This window comes from Bos mutus, chromosome 3 (genome assembly GCF_027580195.1).
Source record: "Bos mutus isolate GX-2022 chromosome 3, NWIPB_WYAK_1.1, whole genome shotgun sequence".
Classification (NCBI taxonomy): Eukaryota; Metazoa; Chordata; class Mammalia; order Artiodactyla; family Bovidae; genus Bos; species Bos mutus.
The window spans coordinates 49,672,412-49,697,775 of NC_091619.1; the positions used below are offsets into that span (position 1 = coordinate 49,672,412).

The following is a 25,364-nucleotide window of genomic DNA, read 5'->3' on the forward strand; positions in this document are numbered from 1 at the left end:
TAAAATGTACTGGAATTACCTTTATCCATACAGTTGTGAGTTTATAAAAATTCTGATACACTTTATGTTCCAGTTAGATGCTATTTTAGAACTCCTAGTGTTAAACTGGCTATCATAGCACTGTAGGAGCTTAGAGAAAAATTCTGAGTCTGTGTACTACTCCTAATTTCCCTTTTTTTCCCTGCCTCAGGAGTCTTAGAGGGCAGAGTCCTCTATCACCAGCTTTCCAGCAGTAGTTACAGTGTAAAAGTACCTGTGAAGATTAATTTTAGAAATAGTGGCTTGTATTATAAAAAGGTATATATGACTTTTTCTTTAACCCAAGGGGCTGCTTATTTGCAATTAAACATTTCTTCTTCCAACTTAATTTGTATCATTAAGAAGCTTCAATCTAAGTTTTATATACATGTACCAATATTTTTTGAACATTATTAAAGGAATTAACAGAACTCTGAAAGTAAAATCATTTTTAATTATATGTATTTTATTTTAATATCCTTCCCAAAGAACATTTATAGTTGATAATCTAATTTGGGTTAAATGTATCACTACTCAGTTTTATCTTTTGAAGTGTTTTCCACACAGGACTTTGCTCAATGATGTAAGCTTTAGTTGTTATCATTCTGTAGCAGATGCTATCTATGTATGATTTGGAGGTGATCTGGAAGAAGATACAAACATGCAACATTATTTAAGAAATAAGGTATTTTTTACAGGGTCACATCATGAAATACCTAACTTATTCAACAAGTATTAATCAGTACTATGTATGAGTTATTAGAGTAATAGAAAAATACCTGATATTTGTCTTTATGGAATTTCAAACATGCAAACCAGAAAAGTAGAATACTATTAAGAATTGCTTCAACAGGGATCTGTTCCAAGTAAAAGAGTAAGGAACACCTAACTCTGCCTATGGGAGTTGGGAGCACACTTTATGGAGAACAAGCATGAAAAGAACAGTGGAAACTAGTCAAGTTATAAAATAGCATGTTTGCACTCTGACAGTTCATGACTACCAATATTTATACTTGAGAATTTGAAAGAAGATTTAAGTAACCAGTAGGGCCAACACAATGTATATATGACCAAATGATCTTTTGACGTAAATGAGTGATTCTGATAGTTGCTACTGGAATTGAGAAGACTTGAGAGGCCAAGTTCAGGCTTGGGAAAGAGTTGCATGTGTTTGGAAATAGCAACTTCTCTAAGGGAAACAATATTTGTCAGTTCCATTGAATAGGGAATGCACTTTGAAATGAAGAATCTCAAAGTTTATCAGTGTGTATGTATGTATGTCATTTTCCTCAGGTGACTTACCTTAGCTATGGTGCACATAAGATTAATCGCATTTACTGTGTTGTGTACTGGAAGTATCCGTAAGTTACTACCCAGGAATCTGGGGGAGAAAAAAATCGTTTAAGTTAAATAGATCATATGACTTAAATTTGTTATCCTAAGTGGAAAGAAGAGACAAAAATCCTTTATTGTTTGTCATTTGTTTATTCATTCATGCCTGCCTTATTCCACAGAGGATTTAATATGGCTTTAAAACCAGAACTTAATTGACTAAAAAGTGTTCCACTTCTGATTTAGTCTTGCTGAAGAATTCCATAAATCAGCATGCATTCTGAAACTTGTCACCCTCATTCATAGAAGAGCTCTTTGGCCTGCGTTGTATTAAAAATGAAAGGTTAACATTATAAAGTTTATCTTTTGGCAAAACATAATTCACTTGCCTGAAACAATTCAGAACTGAAGTACATAAAATAACTTAAGGAAAACAGGTCTGTAGTGTTACTGTCCATACCTCTGCTGAATCCTGAACATCAGTTTCCATTCTTCAGGTCCATGCAGGGCAGCAAACAGAACCAAAAAACTATTTTGGTGAATGTTAATAAACTTCTCAATTTTGGCTAGAAATGTTTCTTCAGCAGACATAAAGCATTCTCTAGCATCCATCAATAAAAATGCAACTCCTAGGAGAGGTGAATGTAATATAAAATGTCACTTTGTCACATTAATAAAATTTTTTATAAATTTAGTAAAATCAACAAAAATAACTATAAGTTAAACATATATGTAAGTGTCCAGGCCTTAAACCCATAACAGATGGAAATCACTATAACAAAAGTCTTACACAGCAAAATAATTAGGTAGTTCTTTGAAGTGCTCTGTAATAAAAGGATGACAATCTAAATATTTAAGGGGAGAACCCTTTCTGGGTCAGTAACCATTTTTTTTTTCCTTTAAGGCACTATCCACAATGAAAGTAAGGCCTAATTTTAGTTACATGTTCATTTTTCATGTTATAATTTTTAAAAGCTGGAAATCAACTAAAGAAAAGTAGTTTTAAGCAAACTTTTAGTTATTCCTTGGAGAATCTTTTGTATCATAACGTAAACCATTATATAAATTAACACACTCAGGAGCAGATATCTAGGGTCTCTGAAACAGTATCAAGTGTAGAAGAATGCTCCAGAAGGCTTCCCTAGTAGTCCGCTGGTTAGGTTTCAGTGCTTCCACTGCAGAGGGCACAGGTTCGATCCCTGGTCGGGAAACTAAGATCCTGCATGCCATGTGGCAGTCTTCCCCCAACCTCCCAAAAAAAGAATGGTCCAGAAGAGAAGCTTAATCTGATTAGCTCTTTAAAAGATGAGTGGAAGACACAATCTCAGGAAGTAAATAACTATGTGATTATACTAATTGAATGAACGCTAAAAATTTATATAACCTTTCTGAATCTAAATTACCTCATCTGTAAGGCTGGAATAATAGTTCTTTGATAGGTTTGTTAAAAGGATTAAATAAGAGAATGTATATAAAGTGACCAAAGCATACAACAGAGTAGGTATTTACCAAAAATATTTTACTTCTCTCTAGAGGGCTCTCTATCCAACCAGGAAGGATGAATGTGAGGTTGGACCATTTTCAGCTTGGATGTCTATCTCTAGGAGCTTTTGAAAGTGCTTGTCTTCCAAAATCTCTGTTAGAGAACTGGTCTATTCATAACCATTCTAATAAAATCCTTTACCTCCACATCTTAACACTTCTGTCATTTTCTAAGCACAAGTAGAGCTGCCCCCTTCCCATGTCCCCAGTTTTCTCATATCCTAATCTAATTCCTTTGCCTATGACTCAGAGTTGTATAGTTTTATGATTTCAGGAACATGTGTCCCCATTTGGTTCTTTTAGTTAGTATTTGTTTATATTATGTTCAGTAAACTCTTGTACAAAATCATGAAAAACATTCTCCTATATTGTTTTTTTTTCCCACCTAATTTTTTTAATTGAAGGATGACTGCTTTACATCCTGCATTGTTTTTATATATGGATTTTGATCAATATGATGCTAGCTTCTTCATTAATATGAGTAATATTTTAAATGTTGATTGTTAGGGAGGGTGGCTTTGTTGTACTTTCATGTTAGTTTCAAAGCAAGTAGTTTGTACCATCCTCTACTAGACTTCAGTGATTTAACTTTAGTTCAACAATTGTAATCTAAAAAGGAATGTATTTTGTAATTGGCCACATGTACTGCTTTTGCAGGAATAACAAAGTTTTATTACACATTCACCTTTCCCAAAAAATAACACCTTAAGCTTATTACTTCGTTACTGAACTACTGAATAATTAGAATTTACGTGCACGTATTTATTAACAAACTTAAATCAAGGAAGTCAGCAAATATACTGTACCAGAGAGAGAAAATATAATTGATCCATTCTCCACTGAATCGGAATACCTAACCTTGTGGCTTCGATTTTCTAGGGCAGCTGCAACTTCATAACTCTTAAAAAAAAATTTTTAGAAATACAGACTTAAAACATCTTTTTAATAGTTAATTAAAGTTAATGAAAAAACATGAAGTTTAATAGCTTCTTTTATAACTGTACACTTAAAGATTTGATCATTGAGACACTAAATGTGCTGTCTCTATGGAGGAAAAAAACTTAAAAAAAACTAAAAATATTTAGTTCTCCTGAAATACACTATGGGTTTGGAAATGAGTTGTGTACTAGTTATGTTACCTAGGGAAGAAACTAAGGACAATATTAAAGAATTAAACTATAAGGGCAAACACAAACTTCTTTTTAAAAAGCAACTTGAAGATGGATTCTTCACATACCCATAATTATGTGGATAAATAGGAAATTAGAAATATTTGAGGCCTAGAAATTAGATGCTTAGTATTTAAACCAAAAGTCCTATTGTCTTCATACATATTTTCTAACTCACCTAAGTGCTTACAACATTTGAAAAGTTTACTAAAGGTAACTGTAAACAGATGAACTGGAGAATTGATTGTCTTTGTAGTTTTCTGTACGGCACTTCACGGTTGTGTCAGTCATCTAACACACCACATCTAAGAAACACGTCACCTTCTATTTATTCATTAATGCATGTCAGAATCCATCTTTAAGTTGTTTTTTAAAAAGAAGTTTGTGTTTGCTCTTATAGTTTAAATTCTTTCATATTGTCCTTAATTTTTTCCTTAAGTAACAGCCGTAGTAACACAACTCATTTCCAAACCCACAGTTTATTCCAGGAGAACTAAATATTTTTACTTTTTTTTTTAAGTTTTTTTCTCCATAGAGGGACCACATTTAGTGTCTCAATGATCAAATCTTTAAGTGGTACAGTTATAAAAGAAGCTATTAACAATTAGATATTGCCTAAAGCACTTCCCCAGTGGCTTAGCATTCATTATCTGCCTGCAATGCAGAAGACACAAGAGGAAGATCCCCTGGATGAGGGGCATGGCAACCCACTCCAGTACTCTTGCTGGGAAAATCCCATGGACAGAGGAGCCTGGCGGGATACAGTTCACTGGGTTGCAAAGAGTTGGACACCACTGAAGCGACTGAGCAAAGCATTAAAATATAAGTGGTTCATAGTATTTACTGACTGGTTAAAACTCAAGCTTGTTAGTCTCCAAGTAGATAGAAATCCCTTACATTTTATATTTTGCCTCATTATTATTATATATTTGCCTGTGTATATTTTAAGTACACAGGTTGGAATTAGGTACCAAATACTTGATTCCTTCCTAAAGATAGAGTATTTTATGCTACTCAAACAGATTCTGACCTAGAGTTCAATTAAGACTCTTCCCATGAGTTTTCTGCTGTTTTCAAATTATATATTGCTTCCAGTGATGGCAGATTAAGTAATTTAGGTCAACTCTCCTGCTGAAAGCATCTAGAAAAGCTGGAAATTTTTTAAAAATCTGCTTGAATGCATCAGAGAGCTAGCAGGATAGTGAAAAATTACAAGACCAAGACCTATACAGAAATTCAAAGATAAGAGATAGGCATTTAGGCCATTTTCTCCCCTGAGGGCATCTGTCAATTCAGGAAGAGACAGATGAGAGGCTGAAGAGAGCATTTGACAAAAGTGGAACAGCTCTCACAGGGGCTGCAGCCTAGCTTCAAACCATTTCAATCCCTAAAATTGGATTAAAGTGATACTGTATTACTAGTGTTCCCAAGCACCTTGCAGAAGCACTCCCTAGAGCAACTCTTCTCAATTAGGTCTCCTCACTGCAGCTACAGAACAAAGAAAATTATCTGAATATTTTCTCAATTCAAACATAACAAGTATCACTGAAATGAACAGGACATAAGCTCCTTTATTATATACAATAGAAGCTGGGTGGCCACATCAGCAAATAAAAATATAGAACATCCAGTTGCAAATAAAAATATAAAACATCCAGTTAAATTTCAATTTCAGATAAACATGATATTTTAGTATTAATATAAGTATGTCCCATGCAATATTTGGGCTGAACTTAAACTAAATTCATTATTTACCTGAAACTTTTAAGTTTAACTGAGTGTCCTATATTTTATCTGGAAACCCTGCTTAGAGAATTAAAGGTTTAATTTTCTCTCAGAATTAAGGTTTCTCTAGAGGAATATAACACTATTCTAGGCCTCAAATAATTTCTACAAACACTTTTTTTTCAAATACAAATTCCAACAATCAAAAATAATCAAACATATAAAGAGACAAAATTACATGAAAAGAGAACTATGAGAAACAACAAGTAATAGAAACAGTAACAGGACATACAGTAAAGTTACATGTGTACCTTAAAATAGCTATTTACTATATTCAAGGAGATAAAATGCAAGATTGAGAATTTTGGTAAAAAATTAGAAATTATATAAAAGGATGTAACAGATCAAACCAGTCAATCCTAAAGGAAATCAACCCTGAATATTCACTGGAAGGACTGATGGAGAAACAAGCTCTAATACTTTAGCCACCTGATGCAAAGAGATGACTCACTAGAAAAGTCCTTGATGCTGGGAAAGACTGGGCTTCCCTTGTGGCTCAGCTGGTAAAGAATCTGCCCTCAATGCGGAAGACCTGGGTTCGATCCATGGGTTGGGAAGATCCCCTGGAGAAGGGAACTACTGCCCACTCCAGTATTCTGGCCTGGAGAATTCCCTGGACTATACAGTCCATGGGGTCTCAAGGAGTTGGACATGACTGAGTGACTTTCACTTTCACTGGGAAAGATTGAAGGCAAAAGAAGAAGGGGGCGGCACAGGATGAGATGGTTAGACAGCATCACCGATCAGTGGGCATGAATCTGAGCAAACTACAGGAGATAGTGAAGGACAGGGAGCCTGGCGTGCTGCAGTTGATGGGGTTGCAAAGAGTTGGACATGACTGAGCAACTGAACAACTACAACAGACAAAACTTACTATAAATCTGAGATAAATCAGATCAACAGTTGCTTGAGGCAGGGAACTGGATAAAGGACTGATTATAAAAGGGCATGAAGTAATTTTCTGGAGTGATGAAAACGTTCTATATATTCTGGGGTGATGGTTACACAGGTATACACATTTGTCTAAATTCATTAAGCTTACACTTAAAATGTGTGTATTTTATTGTATGTAAGTCCCACCTCAGTTAAATTGATTTTTAAAACATCTTTCAAGATCAAGGGGGAAACAAAAATATAGTAGATTCTTGTACAACATGGATTTGAACTGTGTGGGTCCATTTATATGTAGATTTTTTTCAATAAATACATATATTACACAATCTGAGGTTCACTGAATCCTCACACACAGAGCTGCTGATACAATGGGCCAAATGTAAAGTTAAAGGTGAGTTTTCAACTGTGCAAGAATCAGTGCCTATAACCCCCACGTTGTTCAAGCGTCAACTGTATTTTGAGAGGAAGACTGAGATGGTCCTCATTGAGGTAATTTCTAAATTATATTATTCAGATTAAAAGGAAAATGATCCAAAACAGAAGGTTTGGGCCAACAGAAGAAGAGCAAAGAAAGTAACAAAGACATGAGTAAATCTAAATAATTACTAACTTTAGAAAATAATAATAATGTTTTGTGGAGTTAAAAAATTGAGAGAATTTAAACTATATGATAACAACAAATACAATGCAGAAGAGGGTGATTGGAATTAGAATTCTAAGATTTGTCATGTAAGAGAAAGATAAGTAGCAAACAGCCTTTTCCAGCAACCCAAGAGATGAGTCTATACATGGACATCACCAGATGATCAACACCAAAATCAAACTGATTTATGTTTTTTGTAGCCAAAGATGGAGAAGCTCTATATAGTCAGCAAAAAACAAGACCTGGAGCTGACTGTGGCTCAGATCTTAAACTCCTTATTGCAAAATTCAGGCTTAAATTGAAGAAAGTAGGGAAAAGCACAATGCCATTCATGTATGACCTGAATCAAATCCCTATGATTATACAGTGGAGGTGATGAATAGGTTCAAAGATTTAGATCTGGTAGATAGAGTGCCTGAAGAACTATGGACAGAGGTTCATAACATTGTACAGGAAGCAGTGACCAAAACCATTCCAAAGAAAAATAAATGCAGGAAGGCAAAGTGGTTGTCTGAGGAGGCTTTACAAATAGCTGAAGAAAGAAGTGAAAAGCAAGGGAGAAAGGGAAAAATACACCCCCAAAAATGCGGTGTTCCAGAGAATAGCAAGGAGAGATAAGAAGGCCTTAGGACTGGAAGTGGTCAGTTTTCATTCCAATCCCAAAGAAGGGTAATGCCAAAGAATGTTCAAAATACCGTACAAGTGTGCTCATTTCACATGCTAGCAAGGTTATGCTCAAAATCTTTCAAGCTAGGCTTCAGCAGTAGGTGAGCCAAGAACTTTCAGATGGATTCCAAGATGGATTTCAAAGAGGCAGAGGAACCAGAGATCAAACTGTCAATGTTCGTTGGATCATGGCAAAAGCAAGGGAGTTCCAGAAAAACATCTACTGCTGCTTCACTGACTATGCTGAAAACTGACTGTGTGGATCACAACAAACTGGAAAATTACTAGAGACGGGAGTACCAGACCACCTTATCTGTCTCCTGAGAAACCTGTATGCGGGTCAAGAAGCAACAGTTAAAACCAGACATGGAACAATGGACTGGTTCCTAATTGGGAAAGGAGTATGACAAGGCTGTATAATGTCATCCTATTTAACCTACATGCACAGTACATCATGCAAAATGCCAGGCTGGGTGAAGCCCAAGATGGAATCAAGATTGCCAGGAGAAATATCAACAACCTCAGATATGGAGATGATACCACTCTGATGGCAGAAAGTGAAGAGGAACTAAGGAGCCTCTTGATGAGGATGAAAGAGGAGACTGAAAAAGCTGGCCTGAAACTCAACATTAAAAAAAACAAGATCATGGCATCCAGTCCCATCACTTCATGGCAAACAGAAGGGAAAAAAGTGGAAGCAGAGACAGATTTTATTTTCTTAGGCTCCAAAATCACTGCAGTGACTATAGCCATGAAATTAAAAGACACTTGCTTCTTGGAGGAAAGTTTTGACAAACCTAGACAGCATATTAAAAAGCAAAGACACACTTTGCCAACAAAGGTCCATCTAGTCAAAGCTATGGTTTCTCCAGTAGTCATGTATGGATGTAAGTTGGACATAAAGAAGGATGAGCACGGACGTATTAATGCTTTTGAATTATGGTACTAGAGAAGGCTCTTGAGAGTCCCTTGAACTGCAAGGAAATCAAACTAGTTAATCCTAAAGGAAATCAACCCTGTATATTCATTGGAAGGACTGTTGCTAAAGCTAAAGCTTCAATACTTTGGCTACCTGATGCAAACAGCCAACATATTGGAAAAGACTCTGATGCTGGGAAAGATTGAGGGCAGAAAGAGAAGGGGCAACAGAGGATAAGACGGTTAAATAGCATCACCCACTCTATGGACAAGAATTTGAGCAAACTTTGGGAGGTAGTAGAGAACAGAGGAGCCTGGGATGCTGCAGTCCATGCATGAGGTTGTAAAGAGTCAGACACAACTGAGCGACTGAACATCAAAAACAACAATAAAAATTTATTATTTACTTTGGACTTTGTGGGGCTAAGTATGTATGTATGTTAAATTTTCTAGGGTAACTATTAAAAAACAGAAATAGAGCATATAACTTCCAAAGCTAAAGAAAAAAAAATGAGACAATATTAACAATCAATACAAAAAGAGGCAAAACAAAACAAAAACCATAAAAGGTGAGACATAGCATAAAATAAGATAGATAAAACATAATAAAAGCAGTTGTTTTTGGCAAATTAGAATTGGTTGCTGTCTTCCTCTCTTAAAATCACGCTGACAAAGCTAAAGAAACAGGAGAAAAAAAAAAAAAAAAAAAAAAACGAGAAATATGGGAGAAAAATATGGATTCCAGAAATCTAACAAAAAGAAGCATGAAAAATTCCAGTGAAACTTAAGGCTGTCTTAAAACGGGTATGGAGCTAGATGGCTGAGCCAACAAAGCAGAGGGCAGCGTGAGGCAACAATGAAAGAACAGGGTAGATTTAAAAAATCATACTCAATGTCTTATTCTAACCTCTCTCTTCTTTACCATGAAGAATCATCTCTTGCCCCCTCATTCTAGACATTAGGTGGTATCCATAAGATAAACATCTGGGAAAGGGTTAGATAATCCTGCTAGTTGCAGAGTTAAAACACTGATCAATTGCCCTCAGGCATTCAACTTCCCATTCCTTCCTCCTTCAAGCTGTAGGGACAGTCTCCTCTCAATGCTACTAAGTCTAGACAGGTCAGTTCCTGTTGTTTACTTCTCCAAAAAACCTTAAGTAATATATGTTCATATGAATTGTTGTTTCTGGAATCATTTAACATCTCTTAGAATAGGCTTAGTGAGAAAAAAAAAAAAGAAAAACTTAAGAAAATGTCCAACTTTGAGATATTTAGAGAAGTAGGAAAATGGATGCAGTGATCTTCCTAATTTATCTTTAAAATACATTTTAGATTATATACTTGCTGATTCACACAACTTTGGATAATCAAGCTAAAGGTATTTTAAAATACTGTTCTATTGCTTAATTTTAAATTCAAGATCAATGGCCCAAATGCCTCTTTTACCTTAAGAGATGAGCTAATAATAATGGTGGTTGTCCATTTTATTTTTTCTTTTCCATCACTTTCAGCCATCTCTTTGGATCAAATCAGCTTCTGGTAGTGCCAACAATCTGAGAAAAATAACAGCAAAAATAACACATAGAAATGTTTGCTTGATGAATGAGTAAATTTCAGAAAGAAATAAAATTAGGGTAATGGAGACATTCTAAAGAATATTTGACAGTCAAAATTTAACACTAAAAGAGTATCTGTCTTGTTATACATTGTTTTTGTTAAAGTCACTTCAGTTGTGTCCGACTCTTTGAGACCCTATACCTCAGTAAGTAAAGAATCTGCCTGCAATGCAGGAGACTGGAGTTCAATCCCTGGGTCGGAAAGATCCCCTGGAGAAGGAAATGGCTACCCACTCCAGTATTCTTGCCTGGAAAATCCCATGGACAGAGGAGCCTGGTGAGCTGCAGTCCATGGGGTTGCAAAGAGTCAGGCACAACTGAGTGACTAACACTTCACTTCATGGACTATACCCCCATCAGACTCCTCTGTCCATGGGATTCTCCAGGCAAGAATAGTGGAGTAGATTGCCATGCCCTCCGGGGATCTTTCAGACCCAGGGATTGAACCTGCGTCTCTTACATCTCCTGCATTAGCAAGCAGATTCTTCACCTGCCGCGCTACCTGGGAAGCTCATTATACTTTACATGTTGAGCTCACTCAGTATTATGCTCCCCATTAACAATTATTACAAGCAATGGTTCCCATTTCAGAGCATTAGAGAAGAAAGATGTGAAAGATCTGAAATTTTATCCTACTTGCAAACTCAAAAGTTAACCTGCAAGAGTTTCATGGGTACAGGGTAAGACAAAAGACTCTTGGATTAGAGACAGAGGACAGTTTTCTACTCACAGCAACAGGAGTATCACCATTTTCTTCTAGCAGTTCCCCAAGGGCAGTTCCCATGGGGTGATGAGACAAAAGCCATCTGTACACACAGGGGGTTACACTACAGGAAAGGAAGTTAGAGCTCAGAAAGCCCCAACCTTTTCTAAAGAGACTGCAAGCATACCTGCCCTCTGCTCTAGAGGCAAATAACATAACTATCTCTAACTTACAATTATTTACTATACAAACGTCCTTTGAAAGTTCAGGGGTGGGACATTTCTAAAAAGTACACTGGTGATGCTTGTTGATGCTGGCCTGGGGACCACATTTTAAGAATTCCTACACTAAGGGAAGAAAAAGCATTCTAGGCAGCAATAACACAACAAAGCACAGTATACTAGCAACCCGATAATAAAAGAAAATGATGTAGTAACAGAATTCTGTTATTCTGTTCAGTGCACTAAAGTTGAAGATATACATGTCTGGGGTAGTTGGGTGGCAATAAAAGTGAAAATTACTGCAAAGCTAGTAGCATCAAACTGAATTTAATTATGGTCTGAATTTGGCACTTTTCTGATATTGAGACTAAACACCCTTAAGCTATATTTCCATTTCTGTGACAAGTTTTATCCATTTTTCTATTAGATTTCCTTTTCTCCTTCATTTGTAGGATTTCTTTACATATTCTGGATATCAGTCTTTATTAGCTATGTGTGTTTTCTCCCAGTTTGTACTTGTCTTTCCCTTCTTTATGGTAATATCTGATACACACAAGTAAAAATTTTCAATATTGTCAAATTTATCAACCTTTTCATTTATGATTAGTGCTTTTTTGTTTCTCTGTTCCAAAGTCAAATATTCTCCTTCATTGTATTCTAAATTTTTAGTTTGGCCTTTCAAATTTAAGTCTTTAATTATTCATCCGGATTTTTTGTATAGAGTCTTAAGTAGGGATCCAATTTCATTTTTCTGAAAATATGGCTATCTGGTTGTCCCAGAACTGTTTATTCAGTCTCCTTTCTCCCCCTGGTCATTAATAATACCACCTTAGTCATACAATGTTTCTATATTAACAGACCTGTTTCTGGGTTCTCTATTCTATTTAGTCGCTCAATTCGCTTATTCCTAAATCAATGTCATACTGTTTTTTTAATTATCATAGATTTTTAAAAAGTCTTGATATCTTTATGGGAAGTCTCTCCATCTTAACTCTTTTTCAGTTGTGCTGTAGCTATCCTTTGGTCATTTTTCATCCCTATAAATTTTAGAGTCATCATGTCAATTATTTTAAAAAACCCTGTTGGTTAAAGATTGTTTGGGGAGTTTGTTGTAATGTTTTTGCTGTAAAAAGTGTTTCAAACTCTGCTGAAATGTTGCTGAAAAGCATGGTGCTTGTAACAGTTCAACAATCCATGGCTGCTCACTCCGGCTTACTTCTACACTCCCTCTGAAGCAGGTTAGCACTGAAGGTGGTATGGAAAAGATTTCATATGTGTTCAATTGTTTGTTTCTTCTTCCTTCTCCCTTTGGCTCCCCCCTAACCCTCCTTAGCTCCCTCAACCTCTTTTGTTCAATGTACGTATCTTAAAGCTAATTTTTACTACTGGATATCTGACTGGAGCCATAGATATAGAATCTGTATTGTTCAAAACACAGCATGGAATTAACATTAAACTTAAATAAAACTGAATTTAAAATGCAAAAAAAAAAAAAGAAAGAAACCCAAAACAAAAAGCCCTACTAAAGGGACTTTTTAAAATTAGAAATGCATTTATCTATAAAACAGTTTTGGAAAAAAGCTTTTTTTGGCCATGCCACATAGCATGCAAGATCTCAGTTCCCTGAAGAGGGATCAAACCCATGCCCCTTGCAGTGGAAGCGTGGAGTCTTAACCACTGGGCCACTGGAGAAGTCCCAAAACTAAAATTTTTATGAACTTGAGACTTTCCATCTGTGAATATATCTCCTCATATTTAGGACTTATAAACACTCAAGTGTTTTCATTTAACATTGTGTCATAAGCATTTTCCTTACATATTTTTAAAAATATGTAAAGGCTGGGTAACTTTCTTTTGTATAGATATGACACACTTTATTTGACAATTATATAGGGAAGGAAAAATAATTTCTACCCTACCCTTCTGAGTTCTTGGCTTAGACCCTCCCTTATAAAAGACAGATAAGAGAAACACAAACAGAATTTTATTAACATGTATACCTCATGTATACATGGGAGATACCCAGAAAAATTGAGTAAATCCTTGAGATGGCTCAAGCTACCACCTTAAATACCATTTTAAGTTAATGACAAAAGAAAGACATCGTGGGGGAGGCCAATTTTGGAAGGGCTTCCCTGGTGGCTCAGAGGGTAAAGTGTCTATCTGCAATGTGGGAGACCCTGGGTTGGGAAGATCCCCTGGAGAAAGAAATGGCAACCCACTCCAGTATTCTTGCCTGAAGAATCCCATGGACAGAGAAGCCTGGTAGGCTACAGTCAACAGGGTCGCAGAGTCGGACACGACAGAGTGACTTCACTTCTTGGTGGCTCAGACAGTAAAGAATTTGCCTGCAGTGCAGGAGACCATGGTTTGATCTCTGGGTCGGGAAGATCCCTTGGAGAAGGGAATGGCAACCCATTCCAGTATTCCTGCCTGGAGAATTCCATGGACAGAGGATCCTGGTGGGCTACAATCCATGGAGTCACCGAGTCAGACACGAATTATCAACTGAACAACAATTAGGAAAGGCACAGTACCAAGGGTAAGTTTTGTTATGCAGATTTAGGTTGGTGCCATTTCCACTGATAGGAGTTTCCTGTGATTTAGAATCATCCTGCTGCTACTTTCCCAGAAACAGAGACGAAGACACCTACAAAGGATTTCCTTCATAAATGTAAATATCCTTCACAAAAGGGTAACTTCTACTCTATTTTCAGAGCTTCTTCTGTGTCTGTTTTTTTTTAAAAAAATAATCAGCTCAAAATAATCCTTACGCCAAACAGGCATATTCTAGGGTGGCATTTCTGCTACCCTTCAATTATCACTGGGGTGATTTAAATTGGGCATTTAATCTGGTCGCAAATTTTTCCAATTACAACTGACTCTGCAATACATGGAATTACCTTTCAAAACCATAAATATTATATTCCTCCCCAATTAAAAATCCTTCAATAATTCACCATGGCTTATAGAACAAAGTCTAAACTGAAGGTATACAAATTCTTTCCTATTCAGCCTCATGTCCTGCCATTCTTCAACATATTACAAATACTCTAGCTATTCTGAAGAACTTGTCGTCCTGAACAAAATGTTTTTCACATCTCATCCCTTTACATATTTTTTAACTAAAACTCCCCTCCTCTCCTTGACAATTCCTATGTAATTTTAATAAGCAGTTTGTGCTTTTCCTATTCTCTACAGGCAATTAGGACCTTCCTCTTTTGTAGAACTATAGTACTCCAAGCTTATCTTTATTATATCAATCATTAATATAGTTATATTTGTTTATATAGCTGTATTCTCAATGAAAAGACTTCTCACTGGAAGCTCCTCAAGCAGTGGGACCATGTTTTATTCATCTTTGTATTCCTAATGCCGAGCACAGTGCCCAGCACTTTTAGCAAGTTCAAACAGTTAAGTCCAGATATCAGAAGCAAAATAAAGGTCACAGCAAACTGGGAACAAGTAAGGGGGTTACTGGTTGACTGCCATGAAGAGGGAGGTTTTTGCCATGTGCCTTTCTTATGTGTTAAGAAATCTGAGGTGCAGAGATGGATTAAATTAGTTTAGGAGAATAATATAAGACACACATTCCAACTTTTTGGTAGAAGACCCATGGTGTAGTAGAAAGACCACAAGTTAGATGAGGGATCTAGTCTTGTTATCTATTACTGTGATCATTCAATGTCTTTGAGCATATTTTCATGGGAGTATAATGACAAACAACAAGAAGAATAACACTAGGCTTTCTATTATCTCAGAATAGTTAAGAAAATCAAGTGGCATAATACATAGGAAAACATAAATGTGACATATTATATTATTACCATCATTATATACTCTGTCAACTCCTTTAACCAAGCCAAAACAAAATAATAAATCACTTTTACAAAACTTTCAGTACTTTTTTCCAAATGCTCCAACACAAATACTCCCTCAGTTACATTTTTCTCCCCTAGAGATCTCTTCTCACTCATGTAGACTCTAGCCTTCCCTCTTCAACATAAATTGGAGATCTGGGTCTCATTCATTAGCTGTCATCCTGGGAATTCCTTTCTCCTCTCTCCTACGTTAGAGCTATGTTTCCCTTGATTTATTTTTTCATTTTGCAGAAGCATTCTTTAGTTGTTTTTTGAAAAAAAAGAATGCATGACACATACACTTGTCAATAGATATAGAGATACAAAATCCTTTCCCTATCCCTATATTTAATCCTTATATTAAAAAAGACATATTAAAAAAAATTTCTTAACACATATATTGAAAATATAATCCTTATATTAAAAAAGACTTCCCTATCCCTATATTTAATCCTTATATGAAAAAAGACTTATATTAAAAAAAATTTCTTAACACATATATTGAAAAAAAAGAATGCATGACACATACACTTATCAATAGATATAGAGATACAAAATCCTTTCCCTATCCTTATATTTAATCCTTATATTAAAAAAGCATCTGCCTACAATGCGGGAGACCCGGGTTCGGTCCCTGGGTTGGGGAAGACCTCCTGGAGAAGGAAATGGCAACCCATTCCAGTATTCTTGCCTGGAAAATGCCATGGACAGAGGAGCCTGGTAGGCTACAGTCCATGGGGTTGCAAAGAGTTGGACACGACTGAGCGATTTCACTTTCACTTTCACTTATATTTAATTGGCAGGGCTTCCCAGGTGACTCAGTGGTAAAGAATCCACCCACCAAGCAGGAGACTTGGGTTTGATCCCTGGATCAGGAAGATCCCCTGAAGAAGGAAATGGTAATGGACTCCAGTATTCTTGCCTAGGAAATCTCATGGATAGAGGAAACTGGCAAACTACAGTCCATGGGGTCACAAGAGAGTCAGACGTGACCTAAGTGACTAAACAACAACAACAATATCAAGTGTTGATAAGGATGTGGAGAAACTGGAACTCTTTCATACACTGCTATTCATAAGATATGTGGTACAATCGGTGTGGAAAATATCTTGGCAATTTCTTTAAAAGTTAATCATATACCTACCATATAATCTAGACATTTCACTTCTAGGTATTTTTACAAAGGCAAAAGAAAGCCTGGATCTATACAATGAGGTAAACATGAAGGCTTTATTCATAATACCCCCAACTAGAAACAACTCAAATATCCCTCAGCAGAAGAATGGATATTGTGATATATCTATACTCTAGTATTACTCAGCAATGTAAAGGAACGAACTACTGATTCACACAACAACCTGGATCTAAAAAATTATTATGCTGAGTAAAAGAAGCCAAAAAAAAAAAAAAAAGGATTACTATATGATTCCCTTTGTATAAAGCTCTGGAAAATGCAAACTAATTCACAGTGACAGAAAACATAATGGTGATGATGAAGGAATAATGACAGAAGGAAGAATTAGAAAGGGTAGGAGGAAACTTTGGGGAATGATGGCTATGTTCATTATATTGATTGGTGATGATTTCAAAGGTGTATAAATGTATCAGAAATCATATACACTACAGTTAATTACACATTGATTATACCACAATATAGCTACATATAATAATGAGTGTATCATTTTTCAATTAGCAAATTCTGTGTGTTAAAAAAACAAGCACAGGTGTTCAACACGGGAGCTATTCAAAATGTTTCCAGTGGTGGGACTCTGAAATCTACAGTAATTCTATCTACTTCATTACCAGTTGCTTACTCTTGCTGCTATGAAAACCAACATTAATGCCAGACAGCTGAAATCAAGCAAAGAAAGCAAAGCTAATCTTTCATTATGAAAAGTGAAAAATAACCTTTTTGAAGCACCTCGACAGTTATTGAAAAAGGTCCCCAAAGCTACCACATGCCAATTATTTTCCAAAAGGAAAAATACATTGAACTTCTGGATAAAATAACCTGTACTGCTTATATGACTAGGAAACAATCTTTGCTTCTACAGGATCTTTTTTCAAGTGGTAAGATCTTTTAAAATAGTATGAAATTAAAGATATCTAATTATCAAAACTGGAGAAGGCAATGGCACCCCACTCCAATACTCTTGCCTGGAAAATCTCATGGACAGAGGAGCCTAGTAGACTGCAGTCCATGGGGTCACTAAGAGTCAGACATGACTGAGCGACTTCACTTTCACTTTTCACTTTCATGCATTGGAGAAGGAAATGGCAACCCACTCCAATGTTCTTGCCTGGAGAATCCCAGGGATGGTGGAGCCTGGTGGGCTGCCGTCTATGGGGTCGCACAGAGTTGGACACAACTGAAGCAACTTAGCAGCAGCAGCAATTATCAAAACAGGAATCTTCTAAATTTCTGTTAGAAGCAGCTTTTTTTCATATTCTTAAAACACAGTAATTACCATGATGAGGATATATCAGTAATAAATTCTATGTATTTAGGAGAAGATAGGACTAAGGTGAGTTCTTAAAGGAGAAAAGAAGGCCCCAAATAGGCATACCTTTTTGGATTGGAAATTGAGACAAACTCAGAGAGCACAACTTATCTGGCATGGAGATCTACCCAATATGGCTTTGGGAGCTACAGATGCTGGGAATTCTCAAACATAAAATCAAAACACAAAGTAAATGGGATCAAGAGCATCTAGATTTTTTAAAGGTTTTAGGCTTATTTTTATAAAGACTATGCAGTTTTAGGCTTATTTTTATAAAGACTATGATAGGGCTTCCCTAGTGACTCAGAGGTAAAGAATCCACCTGCCAACGTAGAAGACACAGATTTGATCACTGATCCAGGAAGATCCTACATGCTGTGGAGCAACTAAGGCCATGCATCACAACTATTGAGCCTGTGCTCTGGAGTCTGGGAGCTGCACCTACTGAAGCCCACGTACCCTAGAACCTAGGCGACAAGAGAAGTTACCACAATGAAAAGCCCATGCATCTCAACACAATGCAACGAAGAGTAGTTCCCATTTGCTGAAACTAGAGAAAAGCCCAGGCAGCAACAAAGACTCTAGAGAAAAGCCCAGGCAGCAATGAAGACTCAGCACAACCAAAATGAGTAATTATTTTTAAAAAATTACTTAAAAAGACTGTCTTAGTCATTGTCAGGGCAATATAACATAATGGTCAAGAGCACAAGTTCTGGGGTTGGAGTGAAGGTAAAGTGTTAGTCACCAGGTCATGCCCAACTCTTTGTGACCCCATGGACTGTAGCCCACCAGGCTCCTCTGTCCATGGAATTCTCCAAGCAAGAATACTGGAGTGGGTTGCCATTTCCTTCTCCAGAGGATTTTCCTGACCCAGGGATTGAACCTGGGTCTCCTGCATTGCAGGCAGACTGAGCCACCAGGGAAGACCCTAGGTTCCAATCTTGGTTCTGTCACTTACCAGTTGACATGCACTTGGGCAAGTTACTTAACTTCTCTAAACCTCAGCTGTCTCCAATTTAAAATGCAGAGAATACACCCTCTTTTACAACATTCCTGTGAGGATTAAATCAGATCATAAAGTAGCAAGATAGTGTACTGGTTAAAAGTGTGGCCTCTGGAGCCAGGCTGCCTGATTTGAATCCTTGGCTCTGCTACCTACCACTGGTAAATGATCTGACCTTGGGAAAATCACTTAACTTCTTCATGCTGCAGTTTGCTCATCCTTAAAATGAGGATAATATTTCCTGCCCCACAGGGCTATTAAGAAGATCAATGTGTTATACATAAATCATGTAAAACAGTAGAGCACATAATAAGTAGTAATTATTATTGAAATGTATACTGCATTAATTAAATAGTAAGCTTCAATAAATGCTAAACACTGGTAAACAAAAAGCGCAATGTACATTAGACTGTTATTTCTAAACATGTAATTTTTATTTTTTTAAACAGAAAGTTTGGGTGCTCAAAAGAAAGCTGGCCCATGTCTTATAAGTAACAGAATTTCATGTCTGTTATTTCCACTCCTTAGAAGGTTCAAATCTTTTGGTTATGCTGTAGTTTAGATTATGTCTCAGCATTTCCATGAAGCCTTTTCTAATGATATTTCAATTTTTGTTCTTCCTCCATACTAGTCCACAGTAGATAGTTTATAAACATTTTGTTACTTGATTTAATTGGCATCCACAAACCAGGCTTTTCCTTCTAGCACAGGCAGTTTGGAGAAAAAAGAGAGGAAGCTGAAGTGATTCAAACTTGATAATAAAATTAAAGGCTTCTCAGAATAGAGACATAACCATCACAAAACAAAAGATCAATTAGATATGGAATGTGTATATACACATATTTAAATATATATATTTTATAACGCGAGGAATGCTCAAAAGAGAACACAAGAAACTGAGCGCTGAACTTCAGTTTTGGTTTTTCAACAACAAATGTGAAAAGGAAAAGACTATATAATTTTACATGTTAGGAAATTCAGGCTGAGAGGATGATGTCAAAGGGCATATATACCTACAGAATGAATATGAATGGGTTTACTTTTTGGTAGACTGGACATGTTAACAGTTATTAAGTCTTCCAATCCACGGACGCAAGATATCATTCCATTGAGAGAGTCAGTTCCTAGGCAGGTTGATAGGGAGTCTAGGGGTCCCCAAGGAGAGAGGGGTCTGGAATTCTCAAGGAGGAAGAAAGGACAAACTTTTTTCTTTCTCCACATTCCTTAGGATTATATAACAATAATGTATCCTGCCTAAGGACAGTCTTTGGATTCAACCTTCTGTTATCTTAAAATGTTAATTATGGGAGTAGACCTGGTCTTTACAAGGATGTATCTTGCCTGAGGACAGTGTTATCTTAAAATGTAAATTATGGGAGTAGGTCTGATGAGGTCTTTACAACCTCCAGATATTCTTTGGATTATATAACTTCATTGTTAACACTAGCAAGGGGGTACTCTTTCTGCCCCCTTCTGACGCCTATGTCAGAAGCTTTCTCTATCTCCTTTATACTTTAATAAAACTTTATTACACAAAAGCTCTGAGCGATCAAACCTCATCTCTGGCCCCGGATTGAATTCTTCTCCTCCGGGGGCCAAGAATCCCAGTGTATTTGTGTGATTCAACAACAACCTTTCACATTTACTTGTTTCTTCCATTTCTTTCATTGATATTCTGTAGTTTTCAGTATACAAGTCTTTCACCTCCTTAGTAAAGTGTATTCCTAAGTATTTTACCCTTTTTGTGCTTTTATAAATGGGATTATTTTCCTAATTTTCTTTTCATGTAGTTTGTTGTTTGTATACAGAAATGCAACTGATTTTTGTATGTGGATTTTGTACTCTGCATCTTTACTGAATTGATATATTAGTTCTAACAGTTTTTTCTTGCCTAACTGATCTGGCCAGGACTTCTAGTACTTTATGCAGAATGGAAATGGTAAAGGTGGGCATATCTGCCTTGTTCCTGGTCTTAACAGGAAAAATGTTCACTTTTTCACCTTTGGGCATGTTCCTAGCTTGTGAGCTCATCACTTACGGCCTTTATTATACTCAGGTAATTTTCTTCTATGGATGAATGAGCTCTAGAGATCTGCTGTACAACACTGTGTATGTGCTCAATAGGTCAGTCGTGTCCAACTCTTTGTGACCCCATGGGCCGTAGCCTGCCAGGCTTTTCTGTCCATGGAATTTTCCAGGCAAGAATACTGGAGTGGGTTGCCATTTCCTACTCCAGAGGATCTTCCCAACCCAAGAACTAAACCAACATCCCTGATGTCTCCTGCTTTGGCAAGTGGATTCTTTACTATTGTGCCACCTAGGAGTATACAACACTATAATATATACTTACAGTTTTATTAAGAGGGCAGATCTATATTAAGTATTCTTTCCACAATAAATGAAAAAAAAAAGTGAATGAGTCCAAATCTAGATCTAGCTCTTTTCCTTTTTCAATTAGTACCATGTTTATTATCTCATGCCTGAGCTACTCTAATTACCTCCTAACCCTCCTTTCAAATCTATTCTACAAACTCTTCTCAAATAATTTTCCTAAAACTTGAATTATAGCTAGATCACTCTTCTGTCCAGAAAACTTCAATGGTTTCCTAAAGCTTAAGAAATTAAATCCAAATTTGTTAGCCTAGCATTCAAACTCCTCTTCCCAAAGTCTGGCCCCACGTTTCCTTTCCAGAAATACTTCCCACTAACAGGGGCAGCTTCACTGACATGTAATCTGTAGTCTCATAGGGCCCCACACTTAAAAGGATTCTATACTTGGTTTATCACTATTATTCTCCTATTGAGAATGTGAAGTTTTAACCAAAAGGTTCTCTGTTTTCATTTCACACTGGGCCTGTAAATTATATAGTCAATCCTGCCCTATAACAAAGAAACCCTATACTTTCTCACCTCACTACTATACCATACTATTTTCTTCTATCTGAAACAACTACCTTGATCTCTGCCTGTCAAAATTCTACCTACTTTTTAAAAGCTCACTCATAACACACTCAAAAAGTTAAATTACATGCATATTAAGATGACAAGGAGGTATCATGTTGTACCCATGAGAGCCTTCTTAATTAGGGTTCTGGGATATGAAACTCTAATGCCATTAGACCAAGGTGAGGAAACTTTTTTGTATAAGGCTGGAGAGTAAATATTTCAGGCTTTGTGAGCCATATAATTTCAGTTGCAATGACTCATGAAAGAAGCTACAGATAGTAAGGAAACAAATGAATGTGACTGTATTTCTTAAACTTTATGTACACTAAGATATGAATTTCATATAATGTCCATGTAGCACAAGTATTACTTTTCTTTGATTTATTTTTCTCAGTCACTTGAACCACAACTATCCATGGCTCCAAATGTGGAAGGCCAGATTTGGCTCGAGGGTCACAGTTTGCCTAGCCCTCCCCTAAGATATCCACGATATATCATGATTTTGCTTTTCTTCTATACATCTAGAATGGTACTAGTCATGAGAAAATAATCTCTTAAATCACGTTTTACAGGTTTAATTATCTCATAGAACTGTTGAGAACAGCTGCAGTAAGAGTGACAAAAATTAAAATAGAAAAAAGAACTTACAAGGATATGAAGCAACAAGGAGTCTTACACATAGGTAGGTAGAATGTAAATTGATACAGACATTTTGGAAAATAATTAGGGATTAATGGGGTAGATAATTTTTAAGGGGCCTTTAGTGTTCCTGCAGGTTTTTGCTGGATATGTATAGAATATTTTTCACGTGCAATAAGCAACACTGAGGAATGAGGCAAGCAGGCTTGTCACTATTAATTAACAAGCGTTCTTCCACTCAGTGTTAACACAATCCACTCTGTTAACACAATCAACTGAATGTACCTTCACGAGGTCTACCTATGTTATTCTCAAATCCCTGTGGGATTTGGGGGCCAGAGGAACCAACAAGAATCTGAAACTTTGGTTACTGCTTTGCCACCAAGTTTCAAAAAATCCTTTGTTTCTGATCCAGGTGGCCTGTTTCCTCATCTGAAAATCAAAGGCGTCTTATGCCAGGTCCAAAGCCCAAATATTCTGGGCTTTTGTCGTTATGGTTTCGTCTTTCCCAAGTTTCCAAATTTAAATAAATTTAACATTGCATAATAACCTCTTTACTGTAACTTGCTTTACCGCTCAGTCTCCTCACTAGTCAAGTGACAGAGACTGGCCTACAAATCTTCACGGCCTCTTCGATTTCCTACTTTCTAGAAGAATCTTCCTCACCCCGTCCCCTCCCCTTCCCCAACCTCCCAGGAGTGGGAAGTGTGAAGAAATTAGAAATTACACCGAAGGAGAATATAAATCATGGGGTGGAAGTCAGAGGTTTGGAAAAGAAAGCAGTTCCCGAATCCTACATGAACAAGCCGAGAAAACCCGTTTCCACATAGCTCCCAAAAGAAGAAAAGGCTACGGAGGATCCTTTCTCACCCGCCAAATCCCTGAGGTAAAGATCTGTTCGCTGATCTTTACCTCAAGGTTTTTCAAAACTGAGAAAAACCACACTGGCAGAAGAACCAGGTTATCAGCAGCCTCATTCCCAAACTTGCAAACACACCTAACCTGCACGTTGTCAGTGACAGCTCCGCTGCTCCCAAGATTCAGGAATTTTCCAGGAGAAGCCCTTTTGGCGGCGCAGGAGGCCCAGGCGCGTTCTCTGCGCTCAGGGCCTCCGCAGGCTCTGCTTTCAGGGCTTCTGCGCAGCCGCAGACTAACAACCACGCCCCACGTGTCTCCCTGTTTGGAGCGCTTATACGAGAAAGTGTGCAAGGGACTTTTCACGTTAAATTTAGCTCCCTGGAACTGATTTTTCACAATTTCTTAAATTTAGGCTCAATTCGTATAGTACTACTGTGAACATAAAATCAAAGTGACCTCCAGTTTATTCAAATTATGAAAAAATACGGTTTCATTAATGGCTGTAAATGTAACGTATAGAGGTTTGGGTATTTCCTCTTGGGACTCTGTTGTTTCAAACCTAAATGAAGCTCAGCAAATTATTAGGCACTGGTGCTCACAATTGTAAAAATTCAAAAATAAGGAAAAAGGAAAACTACCATTTGCCTAGAGCCTAATGGCTAGAGTACGAAATGATTTATGCGTCTTCCTTTATAAAAGATGGAGAGAAAGTGCTCCAGGAAAAAATCCTCTGCGGAACTCTTGTGATACGATTAATTATACCATAAGGTAGCCATTTTGTATAATAAATGTGGAGTTTTCTATAAATGATATTAAAATTAGATGCACTCTTTTGCTGCCTCTTTTGGACAGTTAAGACATGACAAGACATATGAGAGGAGTCAAGACCTGGCTGGAGCCACACCACCTGGGTTTGCAAACTCAAGGAATTGAGCCAGCAGCTGGTGTGGGCAGGAGGGTTTGGAGGACCTCTCCTTGGAAGGTCCTCACGTTTCAGAGCAGGCTAATAGCAGAGGAGTAGAGGAGACATTAGAGAAGGCAATGGCACCCCACTCCAGTACTCTTGCCTGGAAAATCCTATGGACGGAGGAGCCTGGTAGGCTGCAGTCCATGGGGTCGCTAAGAGTCCGACAAGACTGAGTGACTTCACTTTCACTTTTCACTTTCATGCATTGGAGAAGGAAATGGCAACCCACTCCAGTGTTCTTGCCTGGAGAATCCCAGGGACGGGGGAGCCTGGTGGGCTGCTGTCTTTGGGGTCACACAGAGTTGGACACGACTGAAGTGACTTAGCAGTAGCAGTAGCAGAGGAGACATCCAAGATTAAACAGAAAAGGGTTTCAGCAGGCGGAGTGCAGGATGGCAGTTCCCTCTTCAACTGTGATTCTACAAGGAGTCTTAGCTGGGTTGAAAGCAGAGACTCCAGTTGTGATAGGGAAACTGACAAATGCAAAGAAGGGTCTGTGCTGGGAAGGATACTGAAGTTTTTGGATAACACACCAGAATACGGAGGGAAAACAAAACTAATGATATTGAGCATCTACTCTGTAGGTACTATACCAGGCGCTTTACATAAATGATTATATTAATCTTCTCCATAAAGGCTGTAAAACATACGTTATTTAAAAAAACTGGAGCTCAGAGAAATAGTTACTGGCTTTGAAAATATAGCTAGTGATAAAAGAGCCGGGGTTCAAGCCTAAGTCTTTCAAATGTATAGACCACATCCCTACCTCTACCTCTCCTTCTGCACATACGGACCCAGTTAGAAGATCTGGAACACAACATATAGGTCACATGTGTAGCAAAAATTACTTAGATAGTCACATACCATGGATATAGCATTGATTGTTCTTCCTGTCTTTAATTTATCCCTTTTCCCTTCATTCAATCAATCAACAAATACTTGATTTCGTAGAAGAATGAGCCTAGTCTGTGGAGTCAAACAACTTGGCTCGTATCATGCCTCCAGCGTTTACTCAGCCATGAGACTTCTCAGTTTTCATATATTAACATAAGAATAATAATTCTGCAGTTCATAGGTTGATTA

The 25,364-nt window shown here is 37.2% G+C and overlaps 1 protein-coding gene across 2 annotated transcripts; it reads right to left on the bottom strand.

Moving 5' to 3' along the window:
* Positions 1-89: 89 nt before the first annotated feature.
* Positions 90-23,570, bottom strand: C3H1orf146 (chromosome 3 C1orf146 homolog). Of its 2 annotated transcripts, XM_005894676.2 has the most exons (6): positions 23,459-23,570; positions 10,414-10,520; positions 3,699-3,792; positions 1,811-1,979; positions 1,321-1,399; positions 90-661 (listed from the first exon to the last, which is right to left on the bottom strand). In XM_005894676.2, the coding sequence occupies exons 2-6, from the start codon at positions 10,480-10,482 to the stop codon at positions 527-529; spliced, it is 546 nt and encodes a 181-aa protein (XP_005894738.2). In that variant the 5' UTR covers positions 10,483-10,520; positions 23,459-23,570; the 3' UTR covers positions 90-526. The 2 variants fall into 2 exon arrangements, 1 of the variants encoding a protein (XP_005894738.2); XR_011463675.1 differs by lacking the exons at positions 90-661; positions 3,699-3,792; positions 10,414-10,520; positions 23,459-23,570 and having other exon boundaries at positions 1,261-1,670; positions 1,811-1,944.
* Between the last annotated feature and the right edge of the window lie 1,794 nt (positions 23,571-25,364).